Genomic DNA, 15805 nt, shown 5'->3' with positions numbered 1-15805 from the left:
AATTTTAAGCAATTCTGTGTTTTTTTGTACTGAAATACTATGACCAAACATTATTTTTGTCAAAAGTTCCCACTTTCTTCCTGGGGACAGAAATGTCTCTTCCACCCATTCCTCGAGTGTGACACTCGAAATTTTGATAAGCCTGGCACCTGGAAGCTGTTTTTGACAGTTGTGACTTGTACTTGGTGATACATACAAGATTTTAGAGACATTAATCCATAAACGTGATTATACTTTTTTTCTATCACTTACTGTCATTCAACTAGATAATTAGCTCCCATTTTCAACGTTCAAATGCAGGCCAACCTTTTAAAGCCAAAGTTAACCACAGTGTTAATTTTACAGTACCAAAAAGTTTATCTGATCATGCTAAAAATATGATCACTTAGAATTAGGAATGCTTAATGTCTACCATAAGTGGATGCCTGATCAATTTATAAAGTAAAACTTTCTCTTTAATGACGTCTGAGTTGTAACATTGAAATTGCTTTAGTGGTGCTATTTAAATTACAATCTGTTTGCAGGTGCTGCATCAGAACTTCCTGTTGGTAGATTTAGCTGTATGTTGAGTTAGGCATCTTCACTTTTCATTGTCTTACTTTATGGGAAATTAGACGCAATATAAAAGGTAGAACCCTGTTAACTAACTTTCCCCTTAGTCTAATGCAGTTGTGCCTCCCTTTAAGCAAATTATTCTAAATGATTTATAAAACAAAACAGACCGTGATTTACTTTCTTTCCAAAAAGATCTGCTTATGGAATTTATTTAAATAACCAGACTTCTTTGGCGTATTTAAAATATTCAGATCAGAGAAATTCACTTCACACAGAACTTTTTTGTAATACCTAAATTGCATAAAATGAGGCACACAGGTACATTTGCTCATTCTGTTGAGATTGCCTCATTATTTTGTGGATATTTCATACTTTTTGATTTGTCGTTTTTAACATTTCAGCATACCGCATTCATTCACTCCCTGTTCTAGTTGGGAAGGGTTAGCGTTTTCTAATCTCCTGTACCAAACGAGGCTGATTTGGGAATCTAGTGAGTGACTAAAACTTGAAACTCAGGTCCTGAGCTTACTTCCAGAACACACAGCCCACCACCTGGTGAAGGCAATGTCCAAAAACACCCTGAAGGCCTCCACCTGTGCCAGGGAAAATCATGCAGAATTCAAAAGAAAAAAGTGGCAGTAGATAACCCACACAACTGTCTGTTATTCCTTTATGTTCCTAAAGCAGGTTAGTTTGAAGCTTGAGAACTGTTTCCGTTCCTCTAGGTGAATCTGCCAAGAAATACCTCAGTGGAACCACTGGGGCTCGGCAAGGCCAGTGATTCTTGCTCTTTCTTGCCATGACTTTGACGGGGCGTTCCTACAGAACACCTGTCAGCACTTGTAGACACACTGTGTGTTTGCCATAGAGTTGCTTTTCATTTTGCCAGTTGAGATCTTACATGACAAAAGCCTTGAGGGTTAAGTCACTGACTGTGATTACCCGCAGTTGCACACTGGTGCAGCCCCATCCTGTAGAACTTCCTGTAGTTTTAGAGAACGATCCTCACCTCACTCTCCACACTCTCCCTGGCTTTGAACTGAAGTAGTTCCTCACCAGCTAATTAACCTGGCCACCCTCCACATTGTCACACACATCATATTAACTGAACAACTGGCCCATGTCATAATCTGTTACAATTAGATTAAATTCCAGTATTTATTTAGAAGGCTTGGTAGAAGCTGAATTACTACATGTGCCTTTTTTAGTTTTCTTCTTCATGTCATATTTTGACCATTTATCTTCTCCACCTGGCTGGCCTGCATGTTCCTTGTAGTGTAACTTCTACTCGGTGTTTGCGCTTTGCTTTGTTTTCAAATTTAAATTGTGAGATACATTCTCAAACCTATCTAAGAAATAGCCCTGATTTTGAAATGGCTTCTGTGGCATAGGTTTGACAGATGTAAGTCTTTGATTCTTTGGCTTTGGTTTTTTTGTGCCTGTTACAGTTTTATACACATTCATTAAGAGGGAGACATTACCATCAGTGTGTTGTTTATTTTTTCAAATTCCAGTATGTTTTTAAAGACCCACATTTCACTAAACAGTGTATTTGTTGAAATTGATGTGAGTGACTTTATGTTTCCGCACTCGATACAGTGTCAGATGCTGTAGTTTGTCAGGGTTAGAACGGTTGGATTCAGGATGTTTAGCTGACTCATTGCAGAAAGTTATCCTGTAAGAACGTGAATCAGGACAGGGAAGACAGATTTACGTACCGTGCAGCTCAAAATGACAATTACATTGTCATTTTCATTGTGAATACTTTTAGGTTCTATATTGGCTGTGATCTTTGTACTAACTGGTATCATGGAGAATGTGTTGGCATCACAGAAAAGGAGGCTAAGAAAATGGATGTGTACATCTGTAATGATTGTAAACGGGCACAAGAGGGCAACAGTGAGGAATTGTACTGTATCTGCAGAACACCTTATGATGAGTCACAGTGAGTTCTGATAAGAGCATCATATTTAATAATTTAGGAAGCCAAATTGCTCTGACTGGTTATTTATTTATTTTAAAATAAAAAGCAAGATATTTCTCTGCATATATTATACACTTACATTACAAATTCCTTTTGAATTTTTTCTCTTCTTCCCTCTTTACCTCCCCTTCAAAATTTATGTTGCTTCATAGTGAATGTTTGAGATGCATTGGGGAAAATGTAGTTTAATGGTAGACTTGATTCTTCAATATGTAACATAGAAATTAATGAGATTAAAATAGCCTGACTTCTTTGGACTTTATCAGTGTTTTGAAATGGTGCTTTATTGCAGGTTAGAAAAACACTAATTTGGGTATAAGCTCTGAGACTCTGTTATTAGCTTTTAGGATTTCGAGCTCCCAGTTGGGTGGCCAATATCAGCTTCCCATTTGATACGGTATTGAAAGATTCTTGTCTTAATTTTGTTTTGAGCTTTAAAGTCAATTAAACGTTTTACATTTTTCTTCATATTAGTTCTCCAATTTTGACAGTGTTCTTAAACCTTTACTGCTTGTTCTTAACATCAGAAATACTAAATTAACACATTGGAATGTCAGTCTTCAAAAATATTAAAACAATTATAATACTAAAACTATTTTATATCTCAGGGTTAGAATATTTTCAGATGCATGTTTTATTAATTTTTAAAGTAAATTGTAAGTAACGCGATCCCGTCTGTTTTGAACTCACATTTCCGTTTCGGATCTTGCAGATTTTATATTGGCTGTGATCGGTGTCAGAACTGGTACCACGGGCGCTGCGTTGGCATCTTGCAAAGTGAGGCAGAGCTCATTGACGAGTATGTCTGTCCACAGTGCCAGTCCACAGAGGATGCCATGACAGTGCTCACGCCGCTCACGGAGAAAGATTATGAGGGTTTGAAGAGGGTGCTGCGTTCTCTGCAGGTGAGGAATCACTCTGTATACAGCTTTTAAAGCTCGGCATTTAAATTCTTGGTTTGAACTTCCCAGTCTTTAGAGTACCCGGTTATTTACTGACTCCCAGCTCCTCCAGTGAAGAGCTCCGCATACTTCAGTCCTTCACGTGCCAATGTCACAAGGTTTACCACACGCTGGCTCAACGGTTGTGTATCTAATACTCACATTTAAAATGGCTCATTTTTTTAACCTAAATTTAATTTTTAAAGAAAACTTTCTCTCCACCAGAGATTGAAAAGCGGTTTGATCAAATTCTAGTGACATACAAATGCTTGTCTAAGGCTTTGACCCAAAACCTTCCCTCCCTTAATAAAAAACAAAAGGAGATGGGGGTGGCTTACAAGATTAGCAAGTGTTAGAGGTGTATTCAAGATATGCGTGCTCTACTGATGGCACTTTCTCCTGTTGGAATCATAATCAGAAGAATAGAAAACTGAAAAGGGAGCAGTCGTCTCAATGTGTGCTTGAGTGTTATTTAACATCACATCTCTGCCATGTCATTCGCCTTCAGGGGTATCCATTCCACACTAGGCACCCATCCCACCCCCGTTTAATAGATGTGATTGCATTGCCAACACACCCAGGTCGTCATGTGGGACCAGAGCGCAGATTTCTTAACTCCTAAGCTGGCGCTCCACCGTCCCCACTCCATGCCGAGGCCCCAGACCACTCTTTGAGAACTGTTATTACGGAATGTGCTCATCTGAGATAATCTGCGACTAGAGCAAAATCATCTAAGAATAAATAATTTCATTTCTCAAGTTTAAAGCTGACTTTTCAAGTTTAAGGCTTGATTGATGCAGAAACTCAAATGGGAAACTTGAGTGGAATTATTATTTCGACCTGACAATAGCGATGCCTTTTTTCTTTTCATTACAGGCCCATAAAATGGCCTGGCCTTTCCTTGAACCAGTGGATCCTAATGATGCACCAGATTATTACGGTGTGATTAAGGAGCCTATGGGTAAGTGCTTGAGTTGAGTATGGAGTTTTTTCAGAAGTCTCAGCAGATATTTCATTTATCATCCATACAATTGATATATCCTGAGGTCATGTTGATCAAGACTGGTGGGAGCATAAATTGGTATGCACTTATAGGATAAAATGTGAGTACGTATTAAAGTTCAAATGTGCGTACGTTTGGACCCAGCAATTTCATTTCTTAGTATTTAACATGTGCACAAGCATGTTGTTCATCACAGCAGCGTTTATCATTACAAAAATGCTGAAAATGAAACAAATAGCCATCAGTCGAGGAGTAGCTAAATCAAAGCGGTATTACAGAGCTGTGTAATGAATGAAGCCAGTGAATGGGTTGAGGTCATTTTGAGCCTCCCATTTTCCCTGTCACCTCTTTCTCATCCTTTCGTGAAGGAGAACAAAGGTAGAGCTCCAAGAGAATGCAGCCTTACTGCCCAGGAAAAAAACAGTTATAAATAACAACTACAGGTTGTATTAAGATAAATAGCTGCAGCTGCTTATATTAAAAATAGTTTATCTGCAAAAGAAATTATAAAAGTCAAAGCATAGATAAAGGTGCCCCAAGCTGCCAAAAGACAGGCTCTAGCTGATGGAAATACTCCAGGGGCCAACTACACATTTTTTCAGTGGGAATGGTTTTAGGGCATATTTGAAAGTTGCTAGGAGAGTGGACCTTAAACGTTCTCATCACCAGGGAAAAGAAGTTTGTAACTGTGTGTGGTGATGGATGTTAAATACACTTACTGTGGTGGTCATTTCTCAGCATATACATAGATCAGATCTATGTGTTGTGCACATAAAAGTAATACATCTCAAAACATAAAATTTTTTAAAGGAACTAAAGCTCAACGAGGGTTTTTTTTTTTTCTTTAAAAAAAGGAAAGAAAAGGGTTGTGTTTGACAGCAGCTTCAAAGATGGGGAACCATGAAGAAGAGATAAATGAGGGCTTATCTTTGGGGAAAAAGCATTAATAAATAAGTAGTTGTTACTTCTATTCTCCTGATGTTGAAGATGGAAGAAATTAATCATTGTACGTATTTCAGATGTGAATAATCTTTGAGAAAGTACCTGGGGTGTTTATTTAAATAAATAGATAAATCCTGCTTCTAGAAATAAAATAAAATATAGAAAACTTAGGAAATAGGAAAAAAATAAAATACACTTTGGATCTGAATGCTATCAGATTTTGGTGTGTTCTTGTGTGTGTGTGTGTGAAAATTGAGGTCATATAATAAATGTTTCTAACAGTCATCTTCCTGTGTCATTAATTTTCAATAACATGTTTTTAATGGCTTTATATAGTCTGTAAATTGAATATGCCTTAACTTATTTAACCAAAATTCTTTTCTTGAAGAGCTAGAATGTTTTCCTGTCTTTTTCTTTTCCTTCTTATTACCACCAAGGTAAACATCATCTTATGTAGTTATGTATTAAAGGTAATTCAGATCTCCCAAACATCTTTTTTAATTTTTTTAACATTTTTTATCGATTTATAATCATTTTACAATGTTGTGTCAAATTCCAGTGTAGAACACAATTTTTCAGTTATACATGAACATATATATATTCATTGTCACATTTTTTTCTCTGTGAGCTACCATAAGATCTTCCAAACATCTTATTGAAAGAAAATTTAAAGTTACAGAGCAGTACCTGGGTTTTAAGCAGTAGACAATTGTATATTTTCTAAGAGTACGTGTTTTTACAGATGCACAGAAAATGTCTGGAAAGGTCTAGACTAAATTGAACATAGTCATTTCTCATAGGTGTGTGAGGAGCCAGCAAGATCAGCAGCTTTTATTTTCTTAAACAGAAATAGGGTTATAAGGAATATCGTGTTTTAAAACATACTTTGTAAGCTTGTTAGTACCTTTTTCACATCAGCTGGGGTGTTAGAGCGTTTTTAATTACATGAAATTAAGATAGTGAATCACTCCCTATGATAGATTTTTCAGTTGTGTGCAGTTTTTGCTACTTTATATAAATGCCACTTCTGTGAACATCTTTGCGCATCTGCTTTCTACGATTACAATTTCTATGTCAAACAGTGTATATACTTTTTAGGCTTTTGATAAATATTTTCAGATTGCACTTCAGCATACTGAACCAGTTTCCACTGATAATGTTTATCTGTGCCGTCTCTCTGCATGCTTGAAAACACTTTGAGCATTATCACACTTTTGAGGGGAAAATTTTTCCTTTGCAAATATTTATTTCAAAGTAATGTGTTTGCTGTGCAAATGCAGGTGTCACAGAGAGGTAGAGAGTAAAATGTAAAATTTCCTGCCACTCTCAAGTTCTCCCTTAGAGGTAACCTCTGTTAACAGGCTGATGTTACCATTTTTAATTTCTGCTAATTTGGACAAAGGAAATGACTCTTGGGCTTTGTGTATCTCAGTAACTAGTGATGTGCTGACTGAACTTTTTTTGCGTGCCTTTCCTTTTTATGTATTTTGCCATTTTGCTCATTGTCAATGTTATTTAAGAGTTATTTATATACTAGGGATGTTTAAAAGTTTTGTGGTAACTTTTTGTCATATGATAGTTTTTTTAACTTTTTTTTTTCTTTTGAGGAGGGAGGTAATTAAGTTTATTTATTTATTTATCCTTAGAGGAGGTCCTGGGGATTGAACCCAGGGCCTCATGCATGCTAAGCATGTGCTCTAGCGCTTGAGTTATACCCTCCCCCCACATTTTTTAATTCATATCTATTAATTATTATGAATTCTACCTTCAGAGTCATGCTTCTAGTCTTTTTCTCTACTCCAGATATATAAATATTCAGCTATATATTCTACAAGTACTTTATTTTTTTTAAAGGATACCTAGTTAAGTTGGAATCATAAAATGTCCAAGCACCACTCACATACTTTGATACAATTAGTCAATCAGTAAGTACCTAGAACTTCAGTAGGAAAATGGTGATATCCTGGGGTAGTGTGTTAAGCAGTCCTTTTCCTGTACAGCCTACGTAACCTGCACAGGATGGATGTGCCCAGGGTTTTGTTCGGAATTTAATCAGGCGGGGTGCATTTTTGCAGTGTTCTTGTTTACACATTTTTCCCCCATCTACATAAAGTGGAACTATCAAAGACGAATGTGTTTTTTAATATGTGTGTGTGTGTGTGTGCGTATGTATATATATATATGTCATAAAATTGGCCATTTTCACTTTTATATGCATAATTCAGTGATGAATTACATTTATTTCTGCCTTTAAATTTTTATCCACCAGGGTGATTTTGGCATATAGTGTGAAGTAGAATTTTTCTTCAAATACAGGTTGCCCCATGGTTGCCACATGCCAATTTATTAATGAATTGTTCCTTTCTCTGCTTATTTGAAATGATATCCTCAACTCTTATGCTGAATACAGTTAGACCTGTTCCTGTGTTAAGTTCAGTTCCACTGATGTTTGTGTCCTCCACGCTTTTCATTATCACGGCTTTATAATGTTTTTTAATATCTCCTTGATTAAATTTTCTCTTATTAGTTTTATTTTTCAAGTGTTTCTTAGATAATCTTAAACTTATATTTTTTTGACTGAACTTTAAAATCATTTTCTCAAGTTCTAAAATAATCATTGAGATTTAGTTTGGAATTGTATTATCTGTCAATCTATCAGTCCTAGACTGATTTGGGATCACTGGCCTTTTACTCTCCTGGATTTTTGTGTCCTGTTGGATATGGAATTTTCCTTCAAACATAACAGGACCTAATGTTATTTCAGGTAGATTTAGCTCAGTATATTCCAAAATAGTTTCCTGTGTACCACCCTAATAATTTTTGTCATTTCTCCATCCTATCTCTGCTATTACATACTAGTATCTTTATTCGTATCAGCTAATATTGTTCCCTTACGTTTTAAGTAGACACTTTATATCATTACCAACATAATCTGTAAGTCAATATCACTCATCACCAATATAACAATAAAAATTTTTTTAAAAAATGATGTTATTAAAGTCTAATACAAGGGTCACAAAATCAGAGATTTTATTCTTTTTTTAAATTTTACTTTTTGACAGTTTTTTGGGGGGTAATTAGGTTTATTGCTTGATTTTTATTTTAGTTTTTTGGGTTTTTGTTTTTTGTGGGGAGTGGTAATTAGGTTTATTTACTTATGTATCTCTTTAGACGAGGTACTAGGGATTGAACCCAGGACCTCATGCATACGGAGCACACATTCTACCACTGAACTATACCTTCATTTTGTTCTTAACTCTGGATTCCTCCTTTTTGTATATGTAATATACTTAATTAATTGTTTGCATGTGAAAATATGTATACTTAGATATGTATTGATCATGTTGGCGCAGTGTTTCCTTTATCTCAAACCAAAAGAGCTGTTCTCTCTAGTTAACTGAATGTAAAGACCTTTCTTAACAGTAACCAAGATTTATATTTTGGACCCCGAATCAAAAACAAGATTGGAAAAGTGCTCCTCTTTTCTTCGTGAATTGCTGAGTAGTCTTCGCTGGTAAACTGGTTGGTTCCAGGACTGCTTGGGCAGGATATGTGTTTTCTTGCTTGTCAGAACTGCGGGCAGTATTCACATTGGAACAACCTTAAAGCTTTGAAAATCTTTTACATTTTGTGTTTTTAAGACCTTGCCACCATGGAAGAAAGAGTACAAAGAAGATACTACGAAAAGCTGACGGAATTTGTAGCAGATATGACCAAAATTTTTGATAATTGTCGTTACTACAATCCAAGTGACTCCCCTTTTTACCAGTGTGCAGAAGTTCTTGAATCATTCTTTGTACAGAAATTGAAAGGATTCAAGGCTAGCAGGTAAGCAGATGTGTTGAGTGCTCTGAATTAATGCAGCTCTTCAGATTCTATACTGTCCTAACAGCCAATGCAGTTTATGGTAAACCTGCAAATAAAGACTCTTAAAAAAAAAAAAAATTAAGACTCTAGCATTAAGATATACTGTCAAGGACAAGTGGACAGACTCAGTCATGAGGAATTGCTGAGTTTGTTATTATGATCTGCTTAAAATTTGAATCATTTTTTAAAATACAAACAACATACGAATGTAAGATACTGTCTTAAATGCCACAGGGCCCTTACAAAGGTAACAGTAAGAGTTCTTGCTCTCACTGAGTTTACAGAAGTACAAAAATGACTATTCTATAGGGGAGAGTAAGGGGGAGACCACGGAGGAGGAGATGTAAGCACTTTCTCTTTCATTTGAGCTTGCTGTATCTTTGAAATCATAAAGTGTTTTACTTTCCTGGGTATTTTTTCTGTAGGCAAAACTGGACTTTAATCTAAGTCCACAGACCTTTTCTTTGAACCTGTAGTAACATGAAGGCACCGAGCACCTTTGCATGGTATTCGGGTACTGTGATCTTCACGCCTTCTGTTTGTGAACCTCAGCACCCCCTCCTTCCCAAGCCGGTGACTTTCTTCCTTTCAACAGAGGCCTGTTTTCCTTTCTTTTGAGAGCTGCCACCGCTCTGTAGCCCCAGGATTCATTGCTCACCAGCCCCCAGCCCCCAGCGCTCAAGCTTGATCCTCCCTAGGTAGTCAGAGGGTGGGTCTCGGCCGGGATGGTGGGCCTGGGCATCTTTATTATCTGATGAACTCTGAAGGGACTGTGCATACCAAAACTAAGAATCAGTGCTGTACCTCGTAATTTTTAGGAAAAACCCTTAAGGTGTTTTGTTTCTCTCCTTCTCCTATAGCAAGGTAGATCAAGGACTGTATTTTAGAGTCAGTTTACATAAACTGCAAGTGAAAGACAAGCCCAACTGAAGTATCCTGTCTCCTTCTCAGCAAGGGAATCAAAAACTATAGGGAGGGAAGGAAGGCAGGCAGGCAATATAGACCAGTAGACTTCACAAATCTCTAAAGCTTTCCTATTTTTATCATTACCTGTTAACCCATTAGCTGTGAAACTTAAAATATAAGAGGACTGACAATATGACAGAGTCCCCAGGAAGCTAATAATAAAGGAATAAAAAGGGATAAACTCAGAGTAGTGAAAAGAATATGGTAGAAGTTAGTTAGCTGAGGAGATTTCAGCAGATTCTGGAATGCACACTGCAGATGGAGGAAGGCTGGCTGTTGGAGGCAGGCAGGCTGCAGCCAGACCCCTCCCAGAGGGCTCCTCAGCAGAGGTGACAGCCTTCCCGGTGACAGCCTCCCCACCCACAGGACCCCAGACAGCCTCCAACACAGAGATTCTAGAACAGAATAGAAAGCCAGAGAGTAAGAGAAGAGAGGAATCAACTGAATCTCTGTATACGGGCCAGGCACCCTCCCTGACCCCAGTGTACACATCTGCGTAGGAAGCCTAAAGAACCAGAGGAACACAGGGTTCTTCTCCAAAGAGACAGAGTAAACTGTCTGCAGAGAACTAGGGTCTACAGAAGAGAATTGGACCCAGAGAAAATCTCCTGCTCTCTGAAGGATCGGCTCCCTCTTTCTAACATTGTGGTTCAACATGATAATTCACCCACCTCCACCCCAGAAGGAATATTTAGCAACCTGGAGACATTTCTGTTTGGCACACTTGGAGGTGGAAAGTGGTACTGGCATCTCAAAGGCAGAGGCCAGAGATGCTGCTAAACATCCTACAAGGCACAGGACAGCCCCCCACAACAAAGAATTATCCAGCTCCAAAGTGTCAGTGGTGTTGAGATTGAGAAACTCTGGTCTAAAGCAAAGTCTGCCAGTCAGTAAGCCGTACACACGGGCACAGGGCCCTCCAGGCACCTGCCTGGGCTGTTAACTTACTCTTCTTAGGTGGGAACGGACAGCCAGGAACGGCCAGATACTGAAGGAAGGCCTGCAGTGTGAAGGAGAAAGGTCAGTGTAACAAAAAGTAGACGCCAGAGAGAACAAAAGAGAACTTTAAAAGCAAGCCTCCAAATCATGTCCCGAAAGAAAATTTAGAAGATATTGCAACTTCAAAATGGTGAACAGGATATTAGGAATAAAGAACAATCTGAGAAAAAGAGTAACTGGAAAAAATTTAAACTTACTGCAAGCATTGAAAGTTCAAATCAAGGAACTCTCTCAATGTAAAGAACAAAAAGACAAGGAGATGAAAAATACAAGAAAAAAATGCTACAGAGTACCCAGTATTCACTTAGTGGAAATTCCAGAAAGAGAAGACAGACAGAGGAGAGGAAACTATGAAAAGACCACTAATATAAGAAAAATTTCCAGAGCCACCCGGCTGAGAGGCCCAAGAACAAATCCAAGCAGAACGAGTCATTCACTCAACAAATGGTTCTTGAGCCCCTGCTGTGTGTCAGATATTGAATGTAGCAGTGGCTAAAACAAAGTTCCGGCTCTCTGTGGGGCTTACATTCTTGTGGGAGAGGAAGACAGAGCCAGGGCGGGGCCGGGGAACCGTGAGTTCAGTTGATAAACAAACATACAGGCCAGCTGGGCAAATGGGAAGGGTCCACCCCACAGACACAGGAGTGTAAAATTTCCAGATGCCAAGGACAAAAAGAAGCTCTTCTGAAAGCGTCTGGAGAGGATAAAGCAACCTATAAAGTAACAGGAATTAGACTGGTATCGGCTTTTCTCTAAGAACACAGAATGCTAGAAGATTATAGTGGAATAAATCCAAAAGTTTGAGGAAAAATGATTTTCAGCCTAGAAGTCTGTCCAGGCAAACAACCAATTGTAGAGGCAGAATAAATACATATTCAAGTCACACAAGGACTCAGAAAGGGCCTCCTTCCTGTGCATCCTTCCTTTTTAGCAAGTTATTTTAAGACGTGCACTAGCAAAATAAAGAAGCAAATTAAGAAAACAGAAGACCTCGGATTTCAAGAGAGCAATGGGAGTTACTCTGCCCCAGGGTGACAGTTGTACGGCAGGCCTGTGGAACACGGAAACGGAGCCCTCCCAGGAGGGATGTGACTGGAGGGGAAAAAATTAGATAATTTAAAAATGTAAGGGGGGAAATGAAAGGCAATTAGAAACTCCATGAAAAGCAAAAAGTTGTGTAGGTCACTAAGAATGCCCTCTTAGGTAAAGAGTAGGTGCTACAGAGAAAAGTACTTACCTAGTCATAATAATGTAAACAGTACGTTGATTTTCGACTTTCAGAATCAGTCTGTAGACAAAGCCTGGGAAGGCTGCATTTTAACTTTATTTTAATTTTAAATTGTAGAGAAATAAAACTTGGACTCAAGAAGGGAGGAGGGAAATGCTTACATGAGCTCATTTCTCATTTGCCATAACAGGATTTAAACAATATAAAAGCTGATGAGGAGTAGCAGTGTATGAAATCTAACTATCAAAGAACTGAAAGTTCAAAGTGATTGATGCTGGAGAGCTCGGTCTTGAGGTTGGGCAAGACAAGACAGGGGGCCGCAGCTTACCATAAACCCTCCGTGCTTTTGATTCGTACCTCATGTAGTTATCACTCTGATTCAATTTCTCAGAGTGCTTTTTTTAATTGGAAAGGCTTTAGCATTTGAAGGTAACTGTGAGGTGCCAGCTGAGGGGTTTGAATCACACCCTGCTGAGGGGGGTTCTGCACAGTAAAGGGGCCGCTTAGGAGAGCTTGCCACCTGGTTACTTTGTGTAGCTTCTTATTATATTCTAGTTTATATAATTTTTAAATTTTATTTATTTATTTGTTTGTTTAATAGCAGTACTAGGAATTGAACCCAGGACCTCGTGCATGCTGAGCTATACCTCCACCACTGAGCTATACCTTCCCCCCTATATAATTTTTTATTAAAGAGCACAGGAGCCAGTTGACAAGTATACTCACATCTGCTTAAGTAAATAAAATGTGAAGAGATGTTAGGGAATTTTTCTTGATTTCTAGATTTAGGGGGGAATGAAACATACATGTAGCCAGTCATTGAACTTTATTTATGGATTTCCAGTATTTGCTGTATATTCTCCCCATTTTAAATTTATGATCTCTGGCATTATTTTCATAACTGCTCTTTGTTATAATTCACCATTTATGCCATCCGTATTCTTTCTTTTCTTACAGATTGTGATATCTTTAGTCTGAATTTTTAACTGGAATCAGAACTGGATGTTGGGGTCACTCTTTCTCTTATTGTACCACGTGATTACCTAATTCATAATTGCCCCCCAAAGTTCAGATTAGCTAATACAATTTTTTAATGTTTTTTTAAAAAGATGTATAGTAGTAAACAGTTTATTCTAGCAGCCATGTTGAACAATGTATTTAAGAATTGTAAACTCCTGGAATACTGTATTTATATACACTTACTGCAACAGAACATGCTTGATAACTGTACAGTAATTTTGTTTTAATAACGAAAGTTGTGAATAAAACTGTGAAACTAGAAAGGAGACTTTCTGGACTTTGATAGAAACATGTGATTTTAATACTGCTTTTTCTCTTAACACTTTTTCATCTTCCCCAGCTCAATGTGAAAAAGTGCACACACACACACACTCATGCACACACACACACACTCATGCACACACACACAACACTCATGCACACACACTTTTTACCTCAGTGGTAATGTTTCTGTAAATGTCTCTATTTGTCCCTGTGTCTAAAAATGTTGTATTGGACAAACACACATAAATATATATATATATCTTTTTTAATATTGGCTTTTTCCAGTGCATTGTCATGTTTAGTGTACAGTGAGAAATTTTAGTATTATAGGTTAAAAATTTCTTACTTGTTCTCATATATTGCTTGCCAAGGGTGAATGAAAGAACATGGCTGCTTCCCTCAGACAGACTGACCTTGGCGTCCACATAAAGCATCATGTTTTCAAAAATGAAGGGTGCTTAATTGTTCCCTTTTTTCTGTATTCTGTAGGTCTCATAACAACAAACTGCAGTCTACAGCTTCTTAAAGTTCACCGTGTTAACCTAACATAAAACACAGCAAGAATCTGGTTGTCTGAACTATTTTAAATTAAGGAGCCAGATGTTTTTAGTCAGGTTATCCTGACAAGACTTGACCTAAACTTCGTTTTTATTGGTCATAACAGTCCAATTATATTCTTGGCCAATTTTGTCCAACGGACAAAGGAAAAGCAAAGTCAACGACACCATTATCTTGTCAAGATCAAATGGTTTTACTCTTGTGGCAGAAGCGGGAAAACTTTGTTTATTGAAAAAAAAAAAGAAAAAAGAAAGCAAGAAAAAAAGATAATATGGGGTCAAGTATAACTCCATGGAAATGCCACGTCTGCTCTTCAGTGAAGAAGCTGGTTTAGAGTCTCACAGAAAACTTTTGACTGTATTTATTTATTGTTGCAAAAAAGACGCTTTTTTATTGCTGCCCTCATTTGTCAGCTAATTATTTTTTCTTATAAAATCCAGCCCCGGTTACATGTAATCCATTCTGTATCTTATCATGATTCCTGTAGGTAAAAGTACAAGACGACCTCTAGATGTCTTTTCTTTCTATGAAAGGAGCTGCTATGTACACATGTGCACAAACACACAACTGGGAATCAACGAGTTTATTGTTCATGGTAGATAAAAATTACGCTTGCATAAAGGTTGGGCAAAGTGGTCCTGGACTACAGACTCTGTTGCCTTGAATAGAACAGTCCAATTTGTCATTTCCTCTGCACCAGGCTAAAATGAGTAAAAACTATTTGAAGGTATCTTGTTTGTAAACATTTGTCAGATTCTAATTTTTTTCTTTTTGTATTAAAATTCAACTATGGATGTATATGAAACAAAATAAATGGAGACAATTTTTCTCCCACAGACGGTGTCTTTGAATGTGCGCTAATGATTACCTGTAAGCCTTTGAGGGGAAAGGGAGGGCTGCAAGGTAAATCAAAGGCAGAAGGATCTGACTGTACCTGGATTTCTGCAGGGTAGGAGTGGTCCTTCATTTCCTAGTTCCCAGCCCACTGTCATCACGTCAAAGAAAAATCTCCAGGGGTGCTAATCCTGTTGCATCGATCGATCGGACTAATAAAAAAGGAAGTGTGACAAAATACGCATTGCCTTCCTCTGTGCATTGTATGACACCAGGCAAGTTACCAGCTACAGACCGCTACTTATATTTTATGAAGGGTTTTTTTTGTTTGTTTTTTTTTAGATGACTTCATCCTTTTTGTATTTTGTTTGTTGGTTGAGTTGTTTTGGGGTTTTTTCCACATAAGAAAAAGTAGTGTAAGTAGTAGGGGGGAAAATGGAAACAGCAGAGGAAGGTGTGTTCTGCCTGTTTTTTCTTTCAGTGTCCTAACCTCACACATTGTATTTCTACCTTGTAATAATAGCGTCTGTAAGATCTGCCATAGTTGGTTTACGCAGCTTTGCAAAAATTTTACTAGATTTTGCACTAATTCGTATTAGCTTTGTCCTACCAAGTTCTGGGATTTATCTAATTACTGTTTTTTA

At 37.6% G+C, this 15805-nt stretch overlaps 1 protein-coding gene across 15 annotated transcripts in view; it reads left to right on the top strand.

The window, feature by feature from the left end:
• BPTF (bromodomain PHD finger transcription factor) overlaps window positions 1-15163 on the top strand; it is a 128066-nt gene extending 112903 nt beyond the window's left edge. For 10 of the 15 annotated variants that reach the window (XM_045511961.2, XM_045511960.2, XM_045511959.2 and 7 more), the window contains 5 exons: window positions 2327-2500; window positions 3252-3444; window positions 4357-4441; window positions 9067-9253; window positions 14259-15163. In XM_045511961.2, coding sequence (XP_045367917.2) covers window positions 2327-2500; window positions 3252-3444; window positions 4357-4441; window positions 9067-9253; window positions 14259-14295 — 676 coding nt within the window. In that variant the 3' untranslated portion in view covers window positions 14296-15163. Of the gene's footprint in view, window positions 1-2326; window positions 2501-3251; window positions 3445-4356; window positions 4442-9066; window positions 9254-13442; window positions 13769-14258 lie in introns of those variants that run through there. The other 5 variants (XM_074343498.1, XM_010948665.3, XM_010948661.3 and 2 more) reach the window with 2 other exon arrangements.
• Window positions 15164-15805: the final 642 nt, after the last annotated feature.

The sequence above is a fragment of the Camelus bactrianus genome, chromosome 16 (assembly GCF_048773025.1).
Source record: "Camelus bactrianus isolate YW-2024 breed Bactrian camel chromosome 16, ASM4877302v1, whole genome shotgun sequence".
Classification (NCBI taxonomy): Eukaryota; Metazoa; Chordata; class Mammalia; order Artiodactyla; family Camelidae; genus Camelus; species Camelus bactrianus.
This window is presented reverse-complemented; position numbering and strand designations above follow the sequence as displayed.